Here is a 27,909-nt window from a genome sequence, read left to right on the forward strand (position 1 = left end):
TCCAGATTACAATTTATTCTGGCCAAGAACCACCCACTTAGACAAGAGAGACCATCTGACCTGCTTTTTCTGTGGTCAATTTTATCACAATATTAGACCAGAAATATTGAAAAGCTGTTGCATATAAGTTGGTGGTTTCAGCCAGATCTTGCCATTTTTGCATGCGGTACATCAGATAATCTAAACTGTGGGCAATATCTGTGGGCATGGCATCTGAGGAAAAAGTGAACTAAATGCAAACTTGATGGTTTCACAGTATATTGGAAAAACTGTTGAGTTTATGACGTGGGTTTAGTGTGTGTACAAGTTAAATGTGGTCAGGCTTCTAGAAACCGTGGACTTCAATCCTCTGTTCATAAATGTTTAGGTGTTTTATTCTGGCTCTTTCTTTGGCTAAATATGCCCCTGATTGTCCGTTAATTAGCAAGTCCTGAACTTCATAGGAGGTTCCGATGGCTAATTAAAATGTAGCCCAGAGTCAAGTGCATACTTGATTACCCTGCTGGACACCGTGCAGGAGAGAGAGAGAGAGATAAAACAGAATAAAGGAAGAAATGGGTGGATAATTTAAATCACAGAACAGTGGCTGTAAAAATCACATGTCCTGAAGCGCGTTTGACTTCCACACTCTGGTAGGGGTTCTGAGTCCATCAATCCATTTACTGGGTCAACACAGTGGTATAACGTGGTCTAACCAACCCTTTAAAGTAATAATTCATCAAAAAACACAATTTTCGTCATCATTTACTCTCTATCATGTCAATCCTTTTATCGTGTTCATATCATCATATAGTGAGACGGCAGAAGCTGAAAACACCACGAGCGTCATCTGCGCTTTAATATGTGTGTAGTAAACAAAACAGTGCGCCGCGCCATCCGTCATTCATTTATTGCGGAAATCATGACGCCTTATGCGTGATATCAAATGCTTCCGCAGATTTATAGTATTACTATAGCATTTCACCTGAGCATTGCAAATCACGCGTATGGCCATGATAACCGCTGTATGAATGTTGTAACATCGCGCAAGGTAAATAAGGGTGACATCTAGTGGAGAAGACTAATGATAAGATTCACGTTAATCAGATCTTGTTTTAAATAAGGAGCTTCACAGCTTTTGAGAATCGATATCGAATCGAGTCATTTAAAAAACAATTAATCGAAAAATCAAATTTTTTTTTTGCCCAGCCCTAATTACAAATGTCTTTGCTGTAATTTTTGATCAATTTCATGCATCCCTGCTGATTTTCTTTCCCAAATTTCTTTCTTTGACCCCAGATTTTTTAATGGTAGTGTATACAACATAAGAGACTATTTTCATGGAATCACAGTTTAAATTTCAGTCTGTTTCTCACACAGCTTTTATGTGACTTCAGAAGACTTTAAATACAGGTCATATGGAATACTTTTTATGAAGCTTGACAGCCCCTTGTCTTTGGATATTTCCTCAAAAAAGCAAAGTGGACTTTATGCAATGCATCTCCTTGTTGCAGTGGTTTGAAAACTTTTCAAACTTTTCAGGGGAATCGGATAGAACAAATTTTAACATTGCAACATCACATATATCGCCTTTAGAATTGTCTGTAAACATGCCTGAGTAAATGTGTGTGTGAAATGTCCCCCTCAGAGTTCAAATCAATTAGATAAACTTTACATTAGACCCATGCTGTACATCATCCGTTTAAACTCGCGCTAATCAATGGAGAACACAGTTGTCTGGTCCTTCCTGTTTTAATAATTAAAGACCTACAGATCCTTTGTTCTCTAATGACCAATTAAGTGATTTTCAGTGCTTCTCCACCAGCACTGTGAATAATTGATTGGCTCTTTAAAAAAAAACATCCAGGGTTTTAGACAGTTATGCCCGGTGCATAAATCTCCCATCATGCTGTTCTGTAGGGAGAGGTTTGGTGTGATTTAATTTCTGCGCCTCAGGACTCTATTTTGTGCCGTAAGACTAATTTTTCTTTTTCTCTGCGCAGGTATTAGCGGTGGACCCTGATTATGGTGATAATGGGATGGTGGTCTACTCTATAAATCCAGGGAACCCCTTTTACACCATCAACCGCAACACCGGGAAGATCCGCACCAGTGGGGCGGTGCTGGACAGAGAGAGTCAGAACGCCCGCTCCGCACAGCTTATGAGGACCATCATTGTCTCTGCTACCGACCGTAAGCAACTCTCACCTGTCCCATAATGCCCCACTCTCTCTCTGAGGTCACAATAAAAATACTTTTACAGTTGCCAACTTTCAGTTTCTTTATTTCTGGACCGTCTAGCCTGTCTAGTCTGTGTTCAGAATATCATGCTAGCATAATGGTCTTACCAATTGCAGTATGCAAACTTTCTGTATTACATACACTACTGTTCAATAGTTTGAGGGTCAGTAAGACTTTTAAAAAATAAATAAATTCATATTTTTATTCAGAAGGTGAAGATTAAATGTGCTACATTTATCAAAAGTGACAGTACATACATTTACACTGTTACAGAGATTCCATTTAGAATGATTGCTGGTATTTTAAAACTTTCTATTCATCAAAGAATCTTGTTTTCAACATTGATAAGAATAAGAAATGTTTCTTGAGCATCAAATCAGCATATTAGAATGATTTCCGAAGGGTCATGTGACACTAAACACTTAAGCAACTATGCAAAACAGCTATTTTAAAATGTAAAAATATTTCACGATATTACTGTTTTTACTGTATTTTTAGTCAAATAAATGCATAAGAGATTTAAGTAAAAACATTTAAAAAGTTTTACTGACTGCAAACTTTTGAACATCTGCCAGATATGTAGTAGATACTGTATATTGTATATGTGCAATGTTGTATGCAGTGTGGTTGGCTTGGCCTTTCACAAACTTTTAGTTAGCCAGAATTAATAATCTTTTTTTCTCACTTCCTAATTTTGATACATATTTAGAAATTCATATATTCCCAGATATCCAGATACTGAAACATATATAATCCCAATATTATAATAAATAAATAAATTAAATTAATGCATTTAGCAGACGCTTTTATCCAAAGCGACTAACAGTGCATTCAGGTTATACATTTTTTAACAGTATGTGATATTATATATTATAGTATATTATATTATATGTGATATTGTATATCAAGGTATGTATTGTGTAAACTGTTTCTCATGGACCCTTTTCACAAGACGGTGATGAAACGGTCATCAGCATCGTAAATCCTCTAAAGTTTTTCATATTTGTATTTCTTTTTTAATGTATGTACATTTATAACACTATTCTTTGTATTATATCACCTTTGCATCAAATTACAAAAAAACTAATGCGAGGGTGTTTCTAATGCAGCATATTGAAAGTCATGAAAACACTATCGGGGAGTTTTTCTTTTGCTATTTGAGCAAATGGGAATGCAAAAAAATATATTTGTGGTACTCTCCCATTCACTGCTATTCACGTTAACCCAACTATGACGACTTCCGCTGCTGAGAAGCCCGGAAATGTGAAAAAGGTCCATTGAGTAATGCTTTATATTTCACTTACTCGTGGCTAATACTCCATTCCAAACACATCCTTTGTTTTGTCTGTCTTACCAAAATGTGTGCTTCTTCCTCAACTAGTCTGTTTTGAGCATTAGTCTGAGTTGTGCTTGACAATATAAACTGACATTTCAGTTTTAAGATTTTCTTCCCCCTCAGTGGATCTAATGACTAGAGAAAACTCAAAGAAGTTGTGCAGTAAAGTATATAAGTATTCTCTCTGTTGTTCTGCCCTCCTCAGTTGGGACACCTCCACTGCGCTCTTCAGCCAGCGCTACAGTGTATGTGAACCTCCTGGACCTCAACGATAATGATCCTGCCTTTATCAACCTCCCATTTGTCGCTGAAGTACCAGAGGGGCTTCCCATTGGATCATCTGTGTTCAGGGTTAGCATTTGATTGGTTGAAGTCTCTACAAGGACCAGGAGTGCACTGATTAAATATTCAACAAGACCTGCTTTTCATTTAGTATGCAAGGGGACCTGGGTTCAAATTCTGATATTAAAATGTGTTTTTGAAATAAACCAAGCAAAACTGCTACTTAACTTGACAGCCAGAGATCTCCATGCATTTTAACTTTATGGAAAGGTGTGGATTTGACATTTTGTCAATAACTCGCTTTGTAGGGGAAAGTCATCCTTTCAGCCTTACATAGAATGATCATAAATATTATTTTTATTATAAATATTTGCTTACGTTTAGTTACATTACAGTTCAAAAGTTTGGGTCAGTGAGTTTTTTTTGGTCCCAATTTATATTAAGTGGCGCTAATACCTGTGTACTTACATAGTAACTAGATGTGTACATAGTATGTAACCACAGTGTAAGTTCACATTGGTACATAGTATCTAGAGCTGTAATATTTCTGTAACTACACACATGTAACAACCCTCTGAATGGTTTGTGTAAGTACAAATGTGTAACAGGACATATATAACTACATTTTGTAACAACAATATGTATAAGAGTAATTGGAGCAATTTGATCCAGGGGGTGGAGATTGGTAGGTTTAGGGATATGTAAAGTGGGAGGAGTTGGATCTCAAGTTGGTGGAGTTGGTGCACCACTGTAATACCAGTGTACTTACATGGTAACTCCTCAGGAACGGAACAGTCCACTTAATATAAAGTGTAACATTCTGGACAACAACCACAATTTATATATAAAGCCTAACGTACTGGCCGCTGCTGTGTAACATCAGAGTAATTACATGGTAAATCCATAGTAATTGTTTACTTAATATAAAGTGTAACACTTTCTTTACCAAAAAGTGCTGTTAGTCCTCTTACACATTTGTACTTACACAAACCATTCAGAGGGTTGTTACATGTGTGTAGTTACAGAAATATTACAGCTCTAGATACTATGTACCAATGTGTACTTACACTGTGGTTACATACTATGTACATATCTAGTTACTATGTAAGTACACAGGTGTTAGGGCCACTTAATATAAAGTGGGACCAAAATATCTTATCAGTAAAAACTTTGGAACACTTTTTGCACTCAAAATCAACTTGGCATAAAAATCCGAGGAGTCTTGTACCACTTTTGGGGTCATCTTTGATTCAATGCCAACTTCTAGTGAAGTTCTTGTAATGAAACTGTCCTGTGCTCTGGTGCCCCCCGCTGGTTTCCTCCCTCAGGTGCAGGTGCAGGACCCTGATGAAGGTGAAAATGGTGCGGTAACCATGGCACTTCAGATGGGGATGCCACGGCTGGACTTTAGGCTCAACACCACCACAGGGGTCCTGGTTTCCACCGCAGTGCTGGACCGCGAGCAGATCGGCCAGTATTATCTGAGGATTATTGCGTATGATGCAGACCAGTTTCCTCGAACGTCCACGAGTACTCTCACTATCACAGGTACATAGCAGGATCACTGCCCCACTGTGTTTAGATGCAAATGCTAAATCATCTTGATGTCTGTCACTCTTTCTGTGCAGTTTTGGACATGAATGATGAGACGCCAACCTTCTTCCCCAGCATGTATAACGTATCGTTGGATGAAAACGTGCCCCGTGACTATGTGGTGGTCAGACTGAACTGCACGGATAATGATGCGGGTCTTAACTCAGAGCTCAGCTATTTTATCACAGGTCAGAGTGCAGAAGGTCACAGATCAGAGGGTGCGAGTGAGTTTGTGCTGATGGAGCAACACTGTGGGATTCTGGTTGGGTCTGCTGTCAACAGATGTAAAGCTAAGGCTCTGTTCCAAAATCCAGTGAGCGGCCTACATACAGTAGACAGCATTTTAAGGAGAATTGTGATGCATTGTGATTTACACAAATAACATTTGTGTTGTGCTATATATTTTATGCTTATTAGAAGAGCACTACTTCATTATCTTTGCAAAAATTATTTACTAATTTACTAAATAAAATTCACTAATTTACTAAATATTTGTGTGCTATGTATTTTGAGCTTATTATACATTTTTTATATTATCATCCTCACGAAAATAATACTTAAATTGGTTAAAAAAAATCACTATTTACCAAATGTTTGTGTGCTATGTATTACTGTTGCGACACACCAGAAGGCTTTGGAGCCATTTGCAGTTTATTAAGAATAGTCAGACAATACAGTGTCAAATACCGGCAAGGCAGAACGGTAGAGACAAGGCAGAGGCAGAATCGTGGACCAGGCGAGAGATCGGGGCAGGCGGCTAGTGAACAGAGTCCAGGTGAAACAATCCAAGTCGGGGCAGGCAGATAACAATCAGAGAATCAGGAAACAGTCCAAGATCAAAGCACAGAAAACAAACACGGGTATAACGCTCGGAAATGACAGCCGGGGCAAATCAAGACTTCGCAAGGAGTTCATGAAATGGTGTGGCTTATATGTGTGTGTGTAAATGAGATGCAGGTGTGATTGTGTAATCAGACCCAGGTAAGAGGGATGATGGGAAATGGAGTCCGAATGGAAGATCGCTAATACTCTGGGGACAGTTCCCTCTGGTGGTGCGGAGGAGGCGGTACGGGAGCCTCCTCTGTAACAATTACCTACTTATTAGAAGAGCAACTTCATCTACACAAAAGGAATTTAAGTATAGTTAAATTGGTTAGAAAATGACTATTTTACCAAATATGTGTGTGTGATTTGTATTTTATGTTTATTAGAAAATTACCATATAATTATCTTTACAAAAAGTATTTTAATATAGTTAAATTGGTTAAAATTTCACTAATTTAGTCAATATATGTTTTTGCTACATATTTTATGCTTATTAGAAAAGTAAGTATCTTCATGAAAAGTATTTTAATATAGTTACATTTATTTATTTTTAAAAAACACCAAATATTTTTGTGTGCGATGTGTTATGCTTATTAGAAGATTACCACATCATTATTTTTGCAAAAAGTATTTAAGTTAAATCAATTAAAAAAGCGCTAGTTTATACAATATTTGCGTGTGCTATGTATTTTAAGTTTATAAGAATCTTCATGAAAACTATTTAAATATAGTTGAATTGGTTAAAAATTAATTTATTAAATAATTGCGTATACTGTGTATTTGTACATCATTTCCTCAAATTAAAAAATTAACTATTTTTACCAGATATATTATATAATATACGTATTGTATGCTCATTAGAAGAGTACCACATTATTATCTTTGCGAAAAGTATTTAGGTATAATTAAATAGATTTCACTGTTTTGCCAAATATTTGTGTGTTGTGTATTTTATGCTCATTAGAACAGCACTACATCATTATCATAGCAACATGCTAATGTCAAACTCCATTGAAATCAATTGAGGAATGCTGTTTGTATGAAAACACAATACTAGCACATTCAAAATAAGTCAGTTATGAGGTTCCATTACAGTTAGTATGATGTCTTTTGAGGCAGCACACAAGTGGTTTAGAACAGAGCTGAGATGTGTGATTTCTTAGTCTGTCTTTGTGTGTCCCTATAGCTGGGAACCAAGATGGAAAGTTTAGTGTGGGTTTCCGGACCGGAATAGTACGGACTGTGGTGGGTCTGGACCGCGAGACTCAGGCCTTGTACAGGCTAGTGATCGAAGCGATTGGTGAGTTTCATATAAAAGCAACTGGTTATGCATGTGTGCGTGCGCATGTGGTATGATCTGCTGCAGCATCCTGTCTAAATGACTTTGAGTTTAAAGCAAGTGTTGTGGTTTCCTGTTTGACTTGAGTGCATTTAGAAATACTGCAGCTGTTCTAATACCTGTTTAATGAGTTTCAACTAAAATATGCTGGCCACTTTTTTCAATACAAGTAATATGTCAAATACATCATTATTCGGATCTGATTATAAATGATAATTACGATGAAATGAAATGAAATGCATGTTTTGGAAGACCAGAACACATGACTGGGAATATTTACTTTTTACAATGATTTAAGCACAAAGACTCTTCCAAGTCATTTTACATACAAAAATGTATTTTTAACATTTTTAACATAATGAGTAGTTTAGTCATGAAACTCTAGATGGTGCAGGCTGATGGGTTGTTAACGTAACTTATGATATTCAGAGAGTTAAACGACTTGGCACAAGCTGATTGGTTCATGCTGCATATGCAGCCAATGAACTTACTGCCTTGCATTTATATGGCTGGCTAGCATTCACTAGAGATTCCTGCAGCGCGCTTTCAGAGTTTCTCTGAAACCCTTCACCTTCCCCAGCTCCACCTGTATAGATCTGCTACGGGTTATTTTATATGCTATTTGTGCAGCAGCAGTATGTCTTAAATATTCACAGCACCGTATCGCCGTATGCATTGGCAGTAGCAAGTTCCTAAATTAAGTTTTGATATATTTACGGTAGGAAATTTACAAAATATTTTGATAGAACATGATCTTTATTTAATATCCTAATAATTTTTGGCATAAAAGAAAAATCTATAATTTTGACCCATACAATGTATTTTTGGCTATTGCTACAAATATACCCCAGCGACTTAAGACTGGTTTTGTGCTCCAGGGTCACATATATTAATTTTAGCTAATTATTTTTATTTATTATCTTTATCTTATTGTTTTAGTTCTCTGTCTTAACACATTTTACACCAATACCAGTGAATTTGGTAAGCCAAAGCTGTCAAGGCTTGTCTTCTGTGGGTCTTTTGTATGTGGCTCAGGCCAGTTTTAGCACAGTCAGATGGTATGCTGTTGCTTGGTACAACTAATGTTTATTTAAAGATGACTAGTACTACCATGTAGGATGCTATCAGGGTTCCCACGATCATGCAAAACCTATAAATATCAGGTATAATATCAATTAAAATGCATATAATATAAATTAGAAAAATAAAATATAATTATATAATTTCGTTTTAAGTATACCAAAACCTTCCAGCTAGGATACCAGCTTTTCTTGAGTCTAATCTATGTAAAATAATTTTTTTAAATCCAGTAACTCTTTAGATTAGGGAACACTATTCACGATTAACTAGTTGCTTATTAGCATGCATATTCCTAGCAAATTATCTGTACTTCTAAAGCACATGTTAATGCCTTATTCTGTATGACCATATTCTAGACCCCTTAACTCTACCCAATACCTAAACATGACTACTACAACAACTTCCTTACTTACTATCAATAAGTTTATTGAGGGGAAACTCTTTAATAGTTTAATAGTGAATATGTGTTCCCTAATATAAAGTGTTACCAAAAATCCTTATCCAATCATCCTGAACAACTGGAAACGTTGTAGATATTCATTGGTCAAGCTTGATCTTTGAACTGTATTTTTTTGTACTGCGAGTAGGATTTCCTAACTGTATTGGCCAGACTGTTGATGGTTTTCTCCATAGATAATGGTCCAGCGGGAAGTCGGAGGACAGGAACAGCTACAGTATATGTGGAGGTGCTGGACGTCAATGACAACAGGCCTATATTCCTCCAGAACAGCTATGAGACCAGCGTCCTGGAGAACATACCCAGAGGGACTAGTATATTACAGGTACACATGCTCATATTCACAATTCACTCTGATATATAAAAAGAATGCTCATGGATATATATATACTTTTTATTCCAATAAACAACAGCAGAACTATCACAATATTATGAAGTAGTACATGAGGGTGTATTATTGTTACATTGTGTTTGTCTGTAACAATGGTAGCAGTATCATGTTTTCAGTGGTTTTCTGTGATGTCATGTTCCGCTGTGCTGGAAAACCATGACAATCTCTTGGCTGGCAACAAATGCCATAATAGGGTAACCATGACGATGCTTTAAAAGTTCTAGAAAGCCAGCAGAATCATTTCAGATGACTAAATAAAGGGCGTTTTCATTTCCAAAGGGCTTTTAACCTCTTTCCATATGTTGAAGTTGATATTGAACTGTTATTGAAGTTAGTTTGGGGAATATTCCATCTTTAATATGCAAAGCTTTGTTTTAGTTTGCATGAGTTTGCTGTTGCGGAGTAAACCAGAGTCACAGTGGCACAACAACAGTTATTTGAAAAACGTAAAAATGTCATTTGGACACTTAAAGCACACTTAAAAAAACACTAAACGTCACAAGTACAGTATTTTAAGATGGCACAAACACACTTTTCCAGCAAAACATTTGACAAAGAAGTTTTAAATGATAAAACAATAGATATACTGTTCAAAATAAAGATTTTATGGCTGTCTAACACAGTGTTGGGTGTAATGCATTACTAAGTAATTAATTACTCTTAATTACTTTTCCTTGAAAAAGTAAAGTAAGGGATTACTCTTAATTTTCTGTCATTTAATTACAGTTACTTCCTATGTAATTGCATTAAATACTGTATAGACTATAGAACAATTCTATATTAATCAATAGTGGATTTTAATGTAAACTTCTCCCTTTAAATGCTTTGGTCAGTTCAAGAGTAATTATGCAATTTTGTATTATTAATTTGAAATAAATAAAAGAGTAGTTTCATGTTTATTCTTATATTGTTCAACTGATCGAGGTTGATATGGGATTTAGAAAGTATAAGTAATGCAATACTTTTGTAGAGAGAGTATTTAGTACATTAATCTAATTAAACTGTTGAAAATGTCATTTGTAGCTAGTAATTAATTACTTTTTTTAGAGCAACTTACCCAACACTGGTCAAATCAGTAGAATAAGCCAGTAGTTAATGTGAGCACCAGTTCTACCACAGTTTGTCTATGAATGCTAAGTGGTTTGCTGTTTTGGTTTCTAATGCTGTGACATTCAGGCATTTTTAAGTGTGCTTTAAGTGTACAAATACTCTTGGGGCTACATACGTGCAAATGAATCAGAATTTCCTCTAAATAAATAGAAATGTTGTTAGTGCCCAGTCAGAATGGCCACCATTACTCAGAAAGCACCTGGTCTTTGCTCATCCAGGTCATGTCTGTTAGTCTCCACAGCAATGTGATGTAGGCAATGTCCAGCTGTTTATAGAGTTGCGGCCACCGAATGGTTGGATTGTTGAGTCATGTCTTGTTTTGTTTGGTGTGAATGGTGAATGAAATGAGTTGGCTTGTCTCTGTCAGTGCTGATAGCTGAGGTCACTGTTTCTGTTCTCATGTTTGCAGTGATTGTGTATGTATGTGCACTTACAGACACACTCCAGATGTGAATACTGTTTCCATAAAGTTTTAATACACACATGGAGAGTGTTATCTGTTAGCATGGATTATATATGAATAACATGGTTTCTGTTTTAGATTCTGAAGCAGCATCCAGTGTTATTTTAGAAATATATATATATATAAGTAAGCTTCACATGCATCCTTCATGGAAGAGGTACAGTAATCCCAGAATGCAATGCATTGAGCTCAGTGACAATGGCAGACAAATTGATAGAAATGCCAATTCTAAATACATTTCATTCAGTACATGGAGTTACAGATGAAATAGTCAGTTTAAATTCGATGAAATCGTTTTTATTTCATATTTTCTTGCTATGCATTTTTGTGCTTATTAGAGAATCACATCACAAGCTTAGCAACAAGCTGACAACTCTTTTGAAATCAATTTGGAGTCAAGTTTCCTGTGGCGTACATAGTTGTTGCCTATGAAATACACTTTAAATCAATCATCTTCTAATCACTTAGAAGGCTGCTGCCTATGTAGATACTAGATAGCAAGACAGCTCACTAGGTGATGCAACAGAGCTTATATCTCGGTGGAATACTGCAGCAGAGCCGGTATAGTAATATATGTGTGGGAGTCGTTTGTCTTTGACCCTGCGGGTGACATCGATCCTGATTGCTTCCTGCTCTGGGCTACGTATGGCTGAATGGGTCTTCTGAAGGCCGGCGTGGAGGAAAATGACTGCCTCATCGAGCCCAAACGCTTCCAGAGCTTCAGCTGGGGCTCACTGGACAGAGTCTGGCCACACGAGAAACCGTCTGCCGGGCCGCAGTCCCCATCCACACCCCAGGACCCTCCTGATGGGCAGCCCACCGCTAGAAAGGTCACAAAGCCCCCGAATAGAATGAAGAGACACACAATGATTATGATGGTCGTGAGGGGATGGTGAAGATCCAGAGGTGGAGATGTCGGGGAGACCGGAAGTGAGAGATTAGAGAGGGACAGATTGAAGGAAACATCCATGTCAGCCTGGATCTGTAGAGATACAAAACAGGAAGAGTTAAATCTGGGTTAAGTGGAGCGTGTTTATAGTAAAGATGTAGGTGTTTTTGTGATCCTCTGGGTACTAGCTTGTGCAAAAGTGTGAATGTGTACTTGAGCAAGATGCATGCAAGATGCCAGGATGTGGTTGACAGGTGTGTGTGTGTGTGTGTGTGTGTGTGTGTGTATGCATGCTTAAAAAGAAAAAGTCTCTTTAATATCTCAGTTGTTTCTCTTAGGCGGCAAAGAGATGGCGTGTACAAGGACACTTTATTTTGAACCAAAGGCCTAAAACATCTACGCAAGTATGTGAGCGCAAGCGCTATGATCTTATATGTGTCATAGTGGTCCGAAATGTGTCGTAAACCAAATTATTATGCAATTCAAGTATGCGTTTCATTCTCACAAGGGGAATCTTTTTTTTGGCCAAAAAAAGGCCTTCGTATCAATACTGTATAGTGTCGGGATTTGTAGGAGTAACATCAATTGAAACAGGTCATGAAGTCTCCTGAGCAGTGACAGAGCAACATCTGAGCACATTTTCTTCTAGGTACAGAGCAGTGGTTTGTGGTGGTGGGATTGCACACCTACACACACCTTATCATCATCACCATCTAGCAGCTCTACACATGCTGCTCCGAGCGCTCCTCTGCAAGACTATCAGAATGACTGAGCGATTTCTCTAAAGAAATGTCAAGAAAGGTCAAAGTATAGTGGATTTATATTGCACTATATTGATTACAGATTAGCGAGAGTCTCTTACTCTCTCTCTTTCTCTAACACACACACACACACACACACACACACACACAGAGAGACTCTAAGGTCAGGAAAGTCTACACAAGTGCATAAACACAAGCACTTCTAGCTGCACCTACAATTTCATGCATTGTTGTGTTTGGAAATGTGCCATACAGCAATTCATAGAGCAACACAAATATGCATAGCATTCTCGCTTCTCAACATCATCTTTTACCGTCATTTAGCTTTTGCAGATCAACTATTGTAATGGCTGAGCTACAGCTGATGGAGAATCTGTCTGAACTGCAGAAAGTTATTTGTCTCAATTTCCAGTCAAAATATTTAACAATCCTTAATACATAATACATTTACTTGAGAAACAGACCTGCATAAGATATTAAGGCTTGCCTTCAGTGAAAGTGTATTTAATATGAGCTTCTTTTTTTTTTGAGTGTGTGTGTGTGTGTGTGTCTTGCACTGGCAAAATTGAAAAATAAGTGAAAAAATAAGGCAAAAATGCAATTGCATTTTGTCTCACACTCTTATTAATATAATATAGGGCATATACATTTATCTTGTTTTAAGGTCTCTTAAAGGTATTTTTAATGGAAAAAGACTAATTAAGCACTAACTAAGAAGTCATTTTTTCGCAGTGTATGCAAGTTACAGTTCATACTAACATACTATCACTATCACAGTAGCAGTGATTGTCCAGTCTTGATTCTGGAGGGCCACAGTCCTGCAGAGTTTAGTTCCAACCCCATTTAAACGTCTGAATCAGCTAATCAAGTCTTCAGGATCACTAGAATCTTCCAGGCAAGTATGTTTGGAGCAGGCTGGAGCTGAACTCTGCAGGACATTGACCCTCCAGGAGCAGGATGTGCTCCTTACATGTTAATTATGTACAAACAGGTAAATGCATTTATGTATCTGTTTTTTTTTTTACTACTTATGTCGAGAACAGTATGTTTCTGGTCTTCACCGCTCCCATAAACACACATTTGAAATGGCATTTGACATTTAAAATGTTAGTGCCCCACTAAGTGAGCAGTCAGATGAGAAATGTGGTCAGTTGGTTTTATTTTTTTGAAAGCTAATTTGGGTCTGTTAAAATAACTCTCAATCCATCTGAAACACACACAGACGCACACAGTGTAGCACCCAAGTCACCAATTGCCTCTCTGCTCCTAAATGTCAGCATGTTAAATTCTGAGCACACAGAGTGTGACTTGAAAACACATTGAGACATGAAATTATTCATCATCTTAAATGCCACAAACAGGCTGAAAAGGCCACTCAGACGAGAACTATTGTTAGTGAAACACTTCATTAGTTACCACTGTATGGATCTGCTGAAATGTATTTATGCACTCTTCATCACATTTAGGCTTTGCTCAAGCAGGCAGCTAATATTTGTTTTTCTATTTTAAAGTGAATTTGTGTAAATATATTTCACTGAGAACAGTCAGATTTGAAATAGATTTTTGTTTTCATTTGTGTTTTTGTTTCAAATTGAATTTAAAATAACTTTTCTATTTGAATATATTTTCAAATGTAATTTATTCCTGTGATGCAAAGCTGAATTTTCTGAAGTGTCACATGATCCTTCAGAAATCATTCTGATATGCAGATTTGCTGCTCAAGAAATGTTTCTTATTATTATCAATGTTGAAAACAGTTGTGACGATTAATATTTTTGTTGAAACGGTGATACATTTTTTGGTTAAAAAAACGTATTTTATAAATTTGAAATAGAATTTTAACAATCTAAGAGTCTTTACTTTCACTTTTTTAATGAATTTATTGCATCCTTGCTGAAAAATAAATAAAATAAAAATCAACTTTTGAACAGTAGTTTACACAGTGTGCACTAGTGTCTACAGTTGTATCCAAATTTACACAGTTTCACTCACTATTTCTCCATATAATAATCTCGGTGACATTTATCATGTTGTGATTTTAGACACTGCATACCCATGAATTAGTAAATTACAGTAATACAAACATAACTTCTTGTCCCCTGTAATTTATAGCTGACATCATGGCAAAACAAAATGGTTTTGGCTCTGCTGAATGATTGTCCTGGCCGGTTTATGCTGGTTAGTGCGGGTTTGGGGTCTGGTGGACCATCATAGCTGTGTCGCTCAGCAGAACAAAAATGAAGAAGCTCAGTATGAACACCAGCATCCTAAACACAACTCATTTGCAACAGGGGTTCATCGAATAAGAATTATTTTTCAGTTTATTCTTTGTGGTTCAACATTACCTTTAGCGATGGATGTGGGTGGTGACTCCTCCAAAGTTCCCCTTGATTAAAATCCTGTGGAGATGCCTGGAAGATGGGGATCAGGATATGTGCAGCTGAGATCCGTTCAGAGAGACTCAAAATCAATCTCTCTATGTTTTGCGATCAGCAGACCATGGCAGTGTGCTTCTTGAACTAAACGCTCATTCTAAGCCAAACTTTCAGTCTCAAGTTTTAACCCCCCATGTGATGGTATGGTCTGGTCTGCCTGTTCTATTCATCTCTCTCCAAGAGACCCCCCTAGATCCCTGCTTTCTTTCTTCTCCCCTCTACATCTTTTTATAAAGCTAATGAGTCTGAAGGAGGGGCCGTCCTCCTCACTGTCAGTAGGATTTGACTAATATATGGATGCATTCAGTGTGCGCCAAATGGTTTTACTCCTTAACATGATGAATTGATGTGTGTAAATATATTCAGGAACAACTTCTGATCATTGTTTCTGAGATTTATATGATCATTGAAGTTGTATTTGTGTTTTCAAGCCAATATGAGCTGATAGTCATGCCATGACGACCATTTAAAGGTGTAGTGTTTCATATCTGGGCCACTAGTGTCACCAAACGCAATTGCAAAAATAGTTCTGACTCTGAATTCTGATTAGACAAGCCATATTTGAAGCCATACATGTGATTGAACGTACTATATTAATGTAACAAATTGCTATTGCTTAGCATCCACAAACAGCCAGCAGTTAAGCTAATGAACTATATTACTCACTGGAATTATTTATTCCAATTATTGTTATTAATAAAAGTAACTATTTATTGAACATTAATGTCTTTTATCATATTGATGTTGCATTTAAAAGCAATAAGCCATTTCAGGCTGCAGTTAAAGGAGTTTTGATCGGTCTTCCATTGGTCATTAGATCGCCCCATCCCAAACCCACGCTATTGGTCGAGCCAAACAAACATATTGCATTTTATTTTGTGCTGTTAGTTATGAAGAAATGACACATTTCACTTGTGACAGTAAAAATAAGTCCAATTGTAGTGTGATTAAGAGTTTGATTGTGTGTTAAAGTATCAAATATATTGTGTGGGTGTGCAATGTGTTAAGTGTTACTTTCACTCTCATTATTTAGTAGTACATGGGTGTGTACGTGATGTGGTTACGTGTGTTTGTGGTTATGTCCGTCTGCAGGTTCAGGCCACAGATGCAGATCAGGGGGAGAATGGAAGAGTTCTGTACAGGATTCTCTCTGGTAACTATTTATTCTTCCTGTTTGCTGATGTCACACATCAATGCATTGCGCAGATGCACTCCCACAATCTACTACACTAACTAACTAACACTGTTGCACAATATACCATATACCCTGGGCCACAAAACCAGTCATAAGGGTCAATTTTTCGAAATTGATATTTATGCATAACCTGAAAGCTGAATAAATAAGCTTTCCATTCATGTATGTATGGTTTGTTAGGATAGGACAACATTTGGCCGAGATACAACTATTTGAAAATCTGGAATCTGAGGGTGCAAAAAAATCTAAATATTGAGAAAATTGCCTTTAAAGTTGTCCAAATGAAGTTCTTAGCAATGCATATCACTAATCAAAAAATTAAGTTTTGATATATTTACAGTAGGACATTTACAAAATATCTTCATGGAACATGATCTTTACTTAATATCCTAATGATTTTTGGCATAAAAGAAAAATCTATAATTTTGACCCATACAATGTATTTTTGGCTATTGCTACAAATATACCCCAGCGACTTAAGACTGGTTTTGTGGTCCAGGGTCACATATTAAAAAAAAATCTTTGTATAGGAATATTTTCAATATTTTCAGTCATATTTTGAGCATTTTCAGCCATCTGTGGCATACTGTAAGCACTAATGGAAGCTTTTTTTCCACCTCAGATTAAAAAAAATTAAATGAATAAAGACAATTGTAAATTTTTGTCTCGCAATTCTGAGTATATGCAGTATAGTATATATCTCACAATATATACTTATAGACTTTTTTTTCTCAGAATTGCAAAATATCATTCAGAATTGCGAGATATAAACTCATAATTCCGAGAAGAAAAGTCAGAATTTTGAGATATAAATTTGAAATTGAGGGGAAAAAAATTACTAATTTTATTTTTTAATCTGTGACAGAAAAAAAAAACAATTGTGAGATGTGCGATATATACACTCAGTCAAACAGAATTTTGACTTTTTAGAATTGTGAGTTTATATCTTGCTATTCTGAGTTTATATCTCACGATTCAGAATTTTTTCGAACTTTTTTTTCTGTATTCGGTGAAAACTGGCATCCATAAAAATGTGCTTAATTGTCATAAAAATATTGGCATAATGCAGACAATATTAACAATTTTCTTTTCTTTTAGAAAGATACACCCTTAAAAATAAAGGTGCTTCACGATGCCATAGAAGAACCTTTTTGTCTAAATGGTTCCATAAAGAACCTTTAACATCTGAAGAACCTTTCTGTTTCACAAAAGGTTCTTTGTGGCGAAATAAGGTTCTTCAGATTACAAAAACGCAAGAAAGAGATGGTTCTTTAAAAAACCTTTGACTGAATGGTTCTTTGTGGAACCAAAAATGGATCTTCTATGGCATCGCTTGAAGAACCTTTTGAAGAACCTTTATTTTTAAGAGTGTATGACTCTATTTGACATGTTAGACAAATTTTGTAAGAAGTTGTTATTGTTTGTTATTGCTATTGTTTTCGACCTCAGCCTTTATGTGATGTACTATTTCAGAGTATGGTTCATGTGTGTGTGATTTGTTATCTGCAGGCAACAATGGTCAGTTTAATGTGGACAGTCTGTCTGGACTCATCAGCAGAGGAACTGCGGCTCTGAACCGAGAGACGCGTAGCTCTCATGTGCTGGAGGTGGAGGCCTATAACAGTGACCAGGGCAGCATGCGCAGTTCTGTTAGGGTGTGTTTGTGCGTGTGAAAAATAATATAACATTCCCTAGAAAATTACTTTTAAAGCTACTTATTCAAGCAACTCATTTGCTTCATAATGTGACACATTTACGAGTAAAAAGGGATGTTCAGTGATGAAAAAGGACCTGATTTAATCCATAAGGAACTGATTATAAGGTGACGTGTGCTTTGCATATCAGAATAGAGGTTGCTAAAACAATGCCTACTGTGCATAGTTATTTAACTATTAGTTAGCATTGTTTAATAGCCTGCACATTGTATTAATTCTAGCTATAAACGTCATTTTTTAAATAAATGTCATTAAAGACAAGTACTGAATTTAATGTGTGTGTGAATCAGACTGTGATTGTGAGTTTGTGTCTGTAGGTGATTGTGTATGTGGAGGACGTGAATGACGAGTCTCCAGTCTTCACTCAGTCGCAGTACAATCGCCTGGGGCTCAGAGAGACTGCTGGGATCGGTACATCCGTGGTAGTGGTCCGAGCTACAGACCCCGACACAGGTACACAACACAATCGTCCCACAAGCCTTAAGCCTGTGCAAACACTCTCTTCTTGACCTGTGTTTGTGGACCAGACTAGTTCACAGAGGAGGTAAATGTGTCTGATAGGAACATCTATGATTGCTGTTGTTGTGTGTTCATAACACTTCTCATTTATTTGGATCTTTTTAAAGTGGGTGCGTGTCATACACCAAACATAGCTCAAGCTGTGTTAAAACGTGATAGGGCAAAGACGGTGACTTATTTGTACTATTCGACTGGTCAGCAGGTCAGTGTTTGACTCATGTAAATGACTACAGCACGTAGTTTTGCAGTTTCTGGCAAAGCTAGCAATGCAAATGTAGTACCTTCTCTGGTCTGTTTAACAAATTTACTGTGCTTAAATCCATCCAGTTCAGATTTTGTAAAATCAGTGCAAAAAATATGGAATACCTTTACATACTGGTCAGTTTTTTGCAGGGTGAACAAGCAAACAAACAAATAAATAAATACATAAATTTCTTGCAGGGTGAACAAACAGAAAAAACTAATGACTAAATAAAGACAGTAGGGGGAAAAATGACCCATCACAGGGATAGAATGGTTTTCTTCTACAAGCTTGTCACAGAGAAAAATCCTGCTTGGTGTGAACCAAAACCACCTCATAGTTAAGCCTACTCGACTATGGACTTTTTAAATGTGGTAATTTCTCTACATGGATTATGTAAAATAATAAAGGATTTTGTGCACTCTACAGGGCCGTATAACTGTGACGGGACTGTTGGACAGAGAGAGAGGCGATTCATACACTCTCACTGTTGTGGCCGATGATGGAGGACCCAAGAGAGGCTCCACTGTGGTAATGAGTTCCTCCGTGATCTGTTCAATCTGTAGGACAAATTCACTAAAGCCTTCAGCGCATACTGTAGAGAAGCCTGAATCGAGTACAATATAATCATATTTGTTAAAGTTCATTTTAAAGGAATAGTTCACCCTAAAATGAAAATGTGCTGAAAATGTACTGATCCTCAGGCCATTCAAGATGTAGATGAGTTTATCTCTTCATGGGAACAGATTTGGATACATTTAGCATTCCATCACTTGCTCACCAAAGGATCCTCTGCAGTGAATGGGTGCCGTCAGAATGAGAGTCCAAACCACTGATAAAAACATATAATCCACAAGTAATCCACATCATTTATTTTATTTTAATCATCATTTAATGTCGTGAAGTGAAAAGCTGTGTGTTTGTAATAAACAAATCCATCAAAGTCATTAACTTCAAAGCGTTGCTTCTGGCTAAAATGTGAGTCCTCTATCCATAATATTGCTTTCTCCAATGAAAAAGTCATCTCATCTGAATCAGGAGAGAAATATGCACAGATCAAAAACACTGTTTACTAGCAAAAACAGTTCTTAGCAAATATGTTGGTTGATTTTGATGTGAGAGGACAACAACGGATGGACTTTTTCACTGGAGGAAGCGTTATTATGGATTTGATGATGGATTTTTTTCTAAAGTTGTGGGGATCACTTGTGGATTGTGATGTTTTTATCAGCTGTTCTGATGGCACCCATTCACTACAGAGGATCCATTGATGAACAAGTGATGTAATGCTACATTTCTCTGAAGGAAGAAACTAATTAATCTACATCTTGGATCACCTGAGGGTGAGTAGATTTTCAGCTAATTTCCCTTTTGCGGGGAACTATTCCTTTAAAAATTAATGTCTGTAAACATTGTATCCAGTAGCTAATTTGACAGTGATGTGAAATGTATATGACAATATGATTTTGATATACTATATAAACATGTAATTTAACCTGTGTAATTTTTTTTTCTGATTTCCTTCCTGATGCACATTTGTAGAAGGTAAATAAGTGATTTTTAATCATCGGGTAATTTTTAATGCAACAGATGTTATATGCTATCAGAAAAGCATCTCATTTTCAATCACTCTGTTCTTTTGACAGGTGTCAATCACCATTCTTGATGAGAATGACAACAGCCCAGAGTTTGACATCACTTCGGATTTGTCAGTGGCTATTCCAGAGGACACACCCATTGGCCAGAGAGTTGCAATCGTGTTGGCACGGGACAAAGACGCTGGAAGAAATGGACTGGTGAGGAAGATAAATATTCAAAACACTGTTGAATGAGTTGTCATTCATTCGAAACCCCGCCTCCGTCACCCTCTTGTCTCCTTCAGGTGAATTTCACTTTGATCGCAGGGAACATGCAGGACGTGTTTAAGATCAACACAGCCAATAATACGTATGGAGAGGTTTACTTGAACGCCCGTCTGGACCGTGAAGCTGTTGACCGTTACCTGCTTAAAGTGAGAGAGAAACACTACGGACACATGCAATGGCTCTTTACCAAACTCCTAGATTTCCTAGACAACATTTTATATCATACGCATGCTCCCTAGTTTTTAAAAGGCATGTTATATTAGACATATACATTACAGTTCAAAAGTTTCAGTAGGGGTTAGTAAGATTTTGTTTTCAAAGAAATTAACATTTTTATTTAGCAAGGATTCATTACATTTCTATTCATCAAAGATTCCTGAAAAAAAATACATTATGCTTTCCACAGGAACATTAAGCAGCACAACTGTTTTACTGTTTTAAGCAGCACAAGAAATGTCTCTAGAGCAGCACATTTCTGGAGGATCATGTTGATATTGAAGACTGGTGAAAATTCAGCTTTGCATCACAGGAATAAACTACATTTTAAAATATATTCAAATAGAAAACAGTTATTTAAATTGCAATCATTTTATCAATATTACTGTTTAATTCATCTAATTAAAAAGGGACTATGCACTGATGCTGCTTTTTAAGGCATGTCTGTCTAGGAAGTACACATGAAGGCATCTCACTTTGAATAAGAAAATGTCCAGACAGAGCCATGCATGGTCACAGTGTGTTGCGTGACTTTGTACATGTTTCCTTGTAAAGTTAAATATAGTACGTTTTGCATAATTAGTTCTGAGGTATATGGGTGTTTGTTTACTGATGTCCACGTGGATTCGTGTGTGTGTTAATGTGTTTGGATCAGGTGCGGGCGACAGATAACGGTTCCCCTCCGAGGTTCACAGATGTGTCGCTCACGGTGAATATTTTGGATGAGAACGATAACCCTCCCGTGCTGCAGAGCCCTCGTGGGTACAACGTCAGCGTCAGTGAGGTCAGAACCACAGCACCTCAAACCAGTGATATCAGTGATAGCAGATTCTGGGTGTTAATCATTCAATTGTCTGCATGTGACACGTCAAAAGAAAGAAATATAATCAGAATATAACCTGGTTAGCTTATTGGCAAAAAAAGTAGACAAAAATCTAAACTAATATATATAAAATAACAGTGGGCGTATGTGTGTGTTTTAGAATGTGGGTGGCGGTACATCTGTCCTGCGTGTTGTAGCGGCGGATCGGGACATTGGACCCAATGCCATGCTGTCGTACTACATCACCGGCGGTAACCAGGACCTGACCTTCAGAATGGACCGTATGACAGGAGAGATAGTGACCCGACCGTCACCTCCTGACAGAGAAAAACAGCAGCAGTACACACTCACTGTGACTGTGGAAGATGACGGAATGCCGCCTTTATCAGTAAGTGTGTGTGAGTGTGTGTGATAGTTTTGTGTTTTTCTTTGTAAACTTTCATCAAAATAATCTCTACCTCTAATTTATTCACCAAGGCCACATGTGTGGAGAAAAGTAATATATTAGCCTACATTTCAAGATCCAGTCAGATCCCAGTGGGTACAGTAAAATCCTACCCGTGCATTAGTACATCTTTTTTGACTCAAAATTAAATACTACATTTTCTCTGTTAATGTGTTTGGATCAGGTGCGGGCGACAGATAACGGTTCCCCTCCGAGGTTCACAGATGTGTCGCTCACGGTGAATATTTTGGATGAGAACGATAACCCTCCCGTGCTGCAGAGCCCTCGTGGGTACAACGTCAGCGTCAGTGAGGTCAGAACCACAGCACCTCAAACCAGTGATATCAGTGATAGCAGATTCTGGGTGTTAATCATTCAATTGTCTGCATGTGACACGTCAAAAGAAAGAAATATAATCAGAATATAACCTGGTTAGCTTATTGGCAAAAAAAGTAGACAAAAAGCTAAACTAATATATATAAAATAACAGTGGGCGTATGTGTGTGTTTTAGAATGTGGGTGGCGGTACATCTGTCCTGCGTGTTGTAGCGGCGGATCGGGACATTGGACCCAATGCCATGCTGTCGTACTACATCACCGGCGGTAACCAGGACCTGACCTTCAGAATGGACCGTATGACAGGAGAGATAGTGACCCGACCGTCACCTCCTGACAGAGAAAAACAGCAGCAGTACACACTCACTGTGACTGTGGAAGATGACGGAATGCCGCCTTTATCAGTAAGTGTGTGTGAGTGTGTGTGATAGTTTTGTGTTTTTCTTTGTAAACTTTCATCAAAATAATCTCTACCTCTAATTTATTCACCAAGGCCACATGTGTGGAGAAAAGTAATATATTAGCCTACATTTCAAGATCCAGTCAGATCCCAGTGGGTACAGTAAAATCCTACCCGTGCATTAGTACATCTTTTTTGACTCAAAATTAAATACTACATTTTCTCTTTAAAAAGCCTGTCTGAACAACTAAACAGCAAAAACAGGAAACCACAACCTGCCTTATTTCTGAAACAGGAAGTTGCACACTTAAGAGCTCGTTGATTCCTGTTGTGAACTTCACAGCGGTCTTGGTTGCATCAAGTGTGACTTTTGGGCTTCTAGTATCTGTATCCACTTTCTAAAACCAGCTAATAAATGCTGAGTGCTCAAAAATCGGATTGAAACTACATTTTAGGGATACGTTGACTTTCAAACAACTTCACCTAAACAGAGAGATGACAGACTAATTTGAACAACAGAAAAGGCCAGTTTCATCTTAGTTAAAGTTTTTGTTTTTTTTGGTAGAGGTTGGGCAAGTTCCCGATAATGGTTTAGAGGCCCTGTCACCCATCGGTTGACTGTCTGCTGTCTCAGACACTTCCGAGTGATTGAAGAAATTATTTGTTGCATAAACACAGCACAAGGACTCTCAGTTCTCACCAGAACATTTTTATTTGTTTGTACTTTTATAAAACAAGATTTAAGCAATTGGTTTTCGATTGTATCAGCAGATGTGTTACAGCATTGTCTCTGGAGCTACATATACGGTGCTACCTAGCTGTACAGGCACATGTGCAACTTCAAATGTACAAACTGGTACAATGGCATATTTATCATCATTTTTACAATATTTGCAATCATTCATCTACAAACCATCCATTCATACACAAAGCAAAGTTTTGGCACTCTTTATGGCAGTGGATTTCAACTTTTAAGCTTCCTGAAAACGTTTTCCAGCTCTTTGCTTTTTTTTTTTTTTTATAATTTGGATGGAAAATAATGGAAACACTCACACACACACATAAATCAGATACAAATTAAATACAAAATATATAGAAAATCTTCTTTTATGAGCCCTCAGGCCCTTAAAGCCACAGGTGACAAGAGAGACGTAAGAGAGTGGCAATGTGTTTGATTGTCACTGATGCAACATTTACCACAAAAAAGAAAATCTGCAGTCATTCTGACAGAATGCATCGTTTAGCTACATACATCATAAAAGCACCACACTCACCTCAAGAGGGTTTAAAACACCCCATCATTTCTCAGCAGGTCTGACGGTGAGTGTACTGAGAACATCCCTTTTCCACCGACACGTGCCGGTGCTGGTCCCAATCTAGGCCCGTTACATCAAGACACTGAATTATCAATTATTTAACATTTTGAAACAAACACAGTCATTTGCATCTGCAGTTCTGAGATCTGCAGGTTTTCCGACCAAGCACCGAATCCGGGACCAGCACAGGCACCATTTCAGTGATAAAGTGATAACTGAGTACTTTGGCACTGACATACTGAGTATGGAGGAAATAACTATTGAGAAACTGAGTACTGAGATGGGTAAAACAGGAGTGAATGAGGTATTAATACATCCCTGACCTCTAGAAGAGAGCGGATGAACTGATTGTTTCATTGGGAAAGGAGGATGAGGATGGGGATAGACAGATTAGAGAAGAAAGAAAGAGAGTAAAATGGTCTTTTAAGTGCAAATGAAACCATGGTGTGTCTGACACACAAAGCACGTGATTAACAGAAATGTGTGCAAACAGCTTTGCTGAAATCAATTTTTCAACTCAAATGGCACAAAAGAAAATCTTTGGATCGTCTTCATGAAAATTCCCTGTGATCAGCTCTCCCTAGTGCCCTAACTTGTGAAATAGTGCGATTTTCCTTCTCGGGAAACCCGTTTAAGGACAGTCAGCAGATAAAGGGTCCCACCGTAATAGCAGAGAGTTCAGTTCTCATTTTTGGGGGGTTGGTCTCTCCTCATCATCTTTGCAGAAGACAGGAAAAACAGAGGCATGATGATGTGGAGGAGAAGGAAGAAGAACTAGATGTTCCTGGGGTGGACGTGACGTCTTTTACTCCATTAAGTTGGGACACTCAGGGATGGGTTCTGGGAAAATAAAGTCAAATTATTACCTTATAATTACCTTAAATAAGCCATAATTTAGTTTTACATTAAAAATTTTTCCACCCTTTCTCTAATCTTTATAATTACCAAGTCTGTTTTTGCTACTGCATCTTTAAGACTTAGAAGTGAATCAAATGCCCTCTGTTTTGATTGCGTAAACACTTGAGTGTGTGAGTGTGTGTGTGAGTGTGTGAGTGTGTGAGTGAGTGAGAGTCATACCCTGTGCTGGGAAAAACAATTCTCCTTGTATGTTTGGAGAGAATGGAGTGCCGGGATCTGACAGGAGATGGCGTCCTGTTTCAGATGACTGCCTCATTATTTGGGATACAGTCCGAGGTTTAGGTTGTGGAGAATCACCCAAAAACACTGGGTTATCATGAGCCTGTGCTTCACTAGAAAGAGAGAGAGAGAGATATATATATATATATCATCTCAAAATCAAAAGTAGCTAATAATAAACAATAGGAATTTAAAAGGGAGATGTAGTTTATTATGATCAAAATAATGTCACAATACAAAAAAAATAAAAAGTATTTATTGGTTTTGAACATTAGCTTTGTTCTGTAATTACTTGTTTGTATTTATATTAATTCAAAGGTGAAATTCAGTTTGTATGTTTTTGTGAGATTCAGCCAAATATCCTTTGTGTAGTCTAAGTATTTTGGTCACTATGGAAACTCACCTGTCCATACGCACCAGCTCGTGTGCACCTGATAAAAACAGGAACAGGAAATGGTTCATAGTGAGAAAGGATATGCAGTCTCTTTAAAACAATTAGTGCAGCTACTGTACTCCTATCAGCAGTCTCTGCAGTGCAAGACATGTGCAACGTACTCTCACACACAATATAGGTCAGAGTAAGTGTGTGAGCAATTCATGACTAAGTGTACGTGTTGTGTGTGTGTGTGTGTGTGTACTCACGTCTGTGCCGCTCTACTGTTTGTCTCTGTCTGTAAACCAGCATCAGTATGAGCGGAAGGCACAGAATGAAAACGACACAGGCTGTGATAGCCAGACCTTCAGCCAACGAGTCTAAAAAACAGAAAAACTGAGACGTTACTGGTGCAAAATAGAAAAGAAATTAAAGGCATAGTTCACCCAAAAATGGTAATCTGCTGCTGAACTCAAAAGAAGATATTTGAAAGTGTTTTGGGTAACCTAACACTTTCATTGATTTCCATAGTTTTTTTTTCTTCCATACTATGGAAGTCAATGGTGACCAACAATGTTTTGGTTATCCACTCATAAAGGTTTGGAACAAATTGAGGGTGAGTAAATGATGACAGAATTTTCATTTTTGGGTGAACTATCCCTTTAAGTCATTATCATCAGATAGGCTCATTATACATGTCTTATTCACAAAACTCTATTTGTGAACTTGAGAGGAACTTTCATTGAACAAAAGTGGAAGCTAGTTCTCAGAAAAACTAGCATCATTCAATTACAGATGCCACTTTGACAGACTTTCTAAATGTTTTAATACTTTTTAGAGCCGTTGTATAATTTGAGTGTGGTGTTGAATGTACCATCTGAAGGACTGTGAGACCACTCCAAACACTTCAGACTGCCGTTTTGAGTATTTCCCATCGCTGTGGAAATGCGAAATATGTTAAGATCACACAAAAACAGAGGGGATACATGAATGTCACACCTGACCTCTCTCCTCACTCACTTACATGGCACCACATTCAGGTAGATGAATTCATGGCCCCCCTGCTCCACCTTTTGCTTGTTATGAACTTCCAGAATCAGACAGCAGTATTTTCCCTGGTCCTTGTGCTTGATGTTCTGCAAGATGATGGAGAAAGCCTTCTTGTCTTCGATGTATTGCACGCCAATTGTGCGGTTGGAGTAACTAGACCCGCGTGGATGTGCACCCTTGTGGCAGCGCTCCTGCGAGTGAGGTGTGAAGAGCCAGGTGTTCCACAACCTATCCTCCGAAAAAGTCTTGGATCCGGACTGAACACATGTTAAAGTGACATTGGCCCCTTCAGGACACTCGTAGACCCGATGGGGCACAGAGACACTGAAAGAGTGACGCTCACCGCTCACTGGAGAGACAGAGAGAGAAAACAGTGATTGTATATTTAAATGTAATATTCGATATAATGTGTAGATCATAAAAATACGTTTTCATGTCCCAGCTTAATTACTACAGACAACTGTAAAGCTTTTGTAAGTTGATTTTCTCAAAAAATGGAAATGCATACAAAATATTGAAATTTGAATTTTAAATTTGACTATTCATTTTGAATTTAAGTTTCAACCTTTCTTTATTTTTTGGATGTCAGCACAGGCAAAGACATACAGCAATATCTGTATTTGACAGTGGATTTCTTGAGCTTCCTCATAGAAAGTGTGCATTTGGTATTGTAATGTGTGACGTTCAGCACTTTAGAGTCAGCTGACCACATGTGCATCTCTGCACATTTATCAGAGTTTGTTTACTGCAGTATCTGTGGCTGTGCTTTAGCGGTTGTCTTTATCTTAAAAATGTTCAATCACTGTCAAAATTTAAGCCACACATTTAACAAGTGTCACTGAACAAGTAATTTGATATACATTATAATATTATTTTTAATTTATTTATGATTTTAATATCAAATCAACTTTCTTTTTTTCTCATATATATACACAATATTTACACATTTATTATCAATAGTGTATGAGTGTCACTGAACAAGTGATTTGTTAGACATTATTTTATTGTTTTTTAATTTTTTATTATAATTTTAATAATTTTTCATCAATTTATCAAATTGTTTGTAAAAAAAATAATTTAATATATATATATATATA

At 37.3% G+C, this 27,909-nt stretch overlaps 3 protein-coding genes across 3 annotated transcripts in view; 2 read left to right on the forward strand and 1 right to left on the reverse strand.

Annotated features, from left to right (window-relative positions):
- LOC107568515 (cadherin-23-like) overlaps window positions 1–18,623 on the forward strand; it is a 28,222-nt gene extending 9,599 nt beyond the window's left edge. Inside the window, exons 5-14 of the mRNA XM_016254480.1 lie at window positions 1,983–2,172; window positions 3,762–3,907; window positions 5,167–5,386; window positions 5,467–5,619; window positions 7,443–7,556; window positions 9,309–9,457; window positions 16,274–16,334; window positions 17,886–18,031; window positions 18,409–18,544; window positions 18,619–18,623. Coding sequence (XP_016109966.1) covers window positions 1,983–2,172; window positions 3,762–3,907; window positions 5,167–5,386; window positions 5,467–5,619; window positions 7,443–7,556; window positions 9,309–9,457; window positions 16,274–16,334; window positions 17,886–18,031; window positions 18,409–18,544; window positions 18,619–18,623 — 1,320 coding nt within the window. The remainder of the gene's footprint in view (window positions 1–1,982; window positions 2,173–3,761; window positions 3,908–5,166; window positions 5,387–5,466; window positions 5,620–7,442; window positions 7,557–9,308; window positions 9,458–16,273; window positions 16,335–17,885; window positions 18,032–18,408; window positions 18,545–18,618) is intronic.
- Window positions 18,624–21,437: 2,814 nt separating this feature from the next.
- Window positions 21,438–27,909, forward strand: part of LOC107568516 (cadherin-23-like) — a 19,104-nt gene continuing 12,632 nt past the window's right edge. The window contains exons 1-3 of the mRNA XM_016254481.1: window positions 21,438–21,467; window positions 21,588–21,716; window positions 21,916–22,143. Coding sequence (XP_016109967.1) covers window positions 21,438–21,467; window positions 21,588–21,716; window positions 21,916–22,143 — 387 coding nt within the window. The remainder of the gene's footprint in view (window positions 21,468–21,587; window positions 21,717–21,915; window positions 22,144–27,909) is intronic.
- Window positions 23,630–27,909, reverse strand: part of LOC107568522 (platelet receptor Gi24-like) — a 9,604-nt gene continuing 5,324 nt past the window's right edge. Inside the window, exons 2-7 of the mRNA XM_016254488.1 lie at window positions 26,787–27,161; window positions 26,637–26,699; window positions 26,032–26,142; window positions 25,793–25,820; window positions 25,330–25,502; window positions 23,630–25,092 (exon numbers count right to left, since the gene is read on the reverse strand). Coding sequence (XP_016109974.1) covers window positions 25,058–25,092; window positions 25,330–25,502; window positions 25,793–25,820; window positions 26,032–26,142; window positions 26,637–26,699; window positions 26,787–27,161 — 785 coding nt within the window. The 3' untranslated portion in view covers window positions 23,630–25,057. The remainder of the gene's footprint in view (window positions 25,093–25,329; window positions 25,503–25,792; window positions 25,821–26,031; window positions 26,143–26,636; window positions 26,700–26,786; window positions 27,162–27,909) is intronic.

The sequence above is a fragment of the Sinocyclocheilus grahami genome, unplaced genomic scaffold, assembly GCF_001515645.1.
Source record: "Sinocyclocheilus grahami isolate Dianchi unplaced genomic scaffold, SAMN03320097.WGS_v1.1 scaffold1253.1, whole genome shotgun sequence".
In the NCBI taxonomy this organism is placed as follows: domain Eukaryota; kingdom Metazoa; phylum Chordata; class Actinopteri; order Cypriniformes; family Cyprinidae; genus Sinocyclocheilus; species Sinocyclocheilus grahami.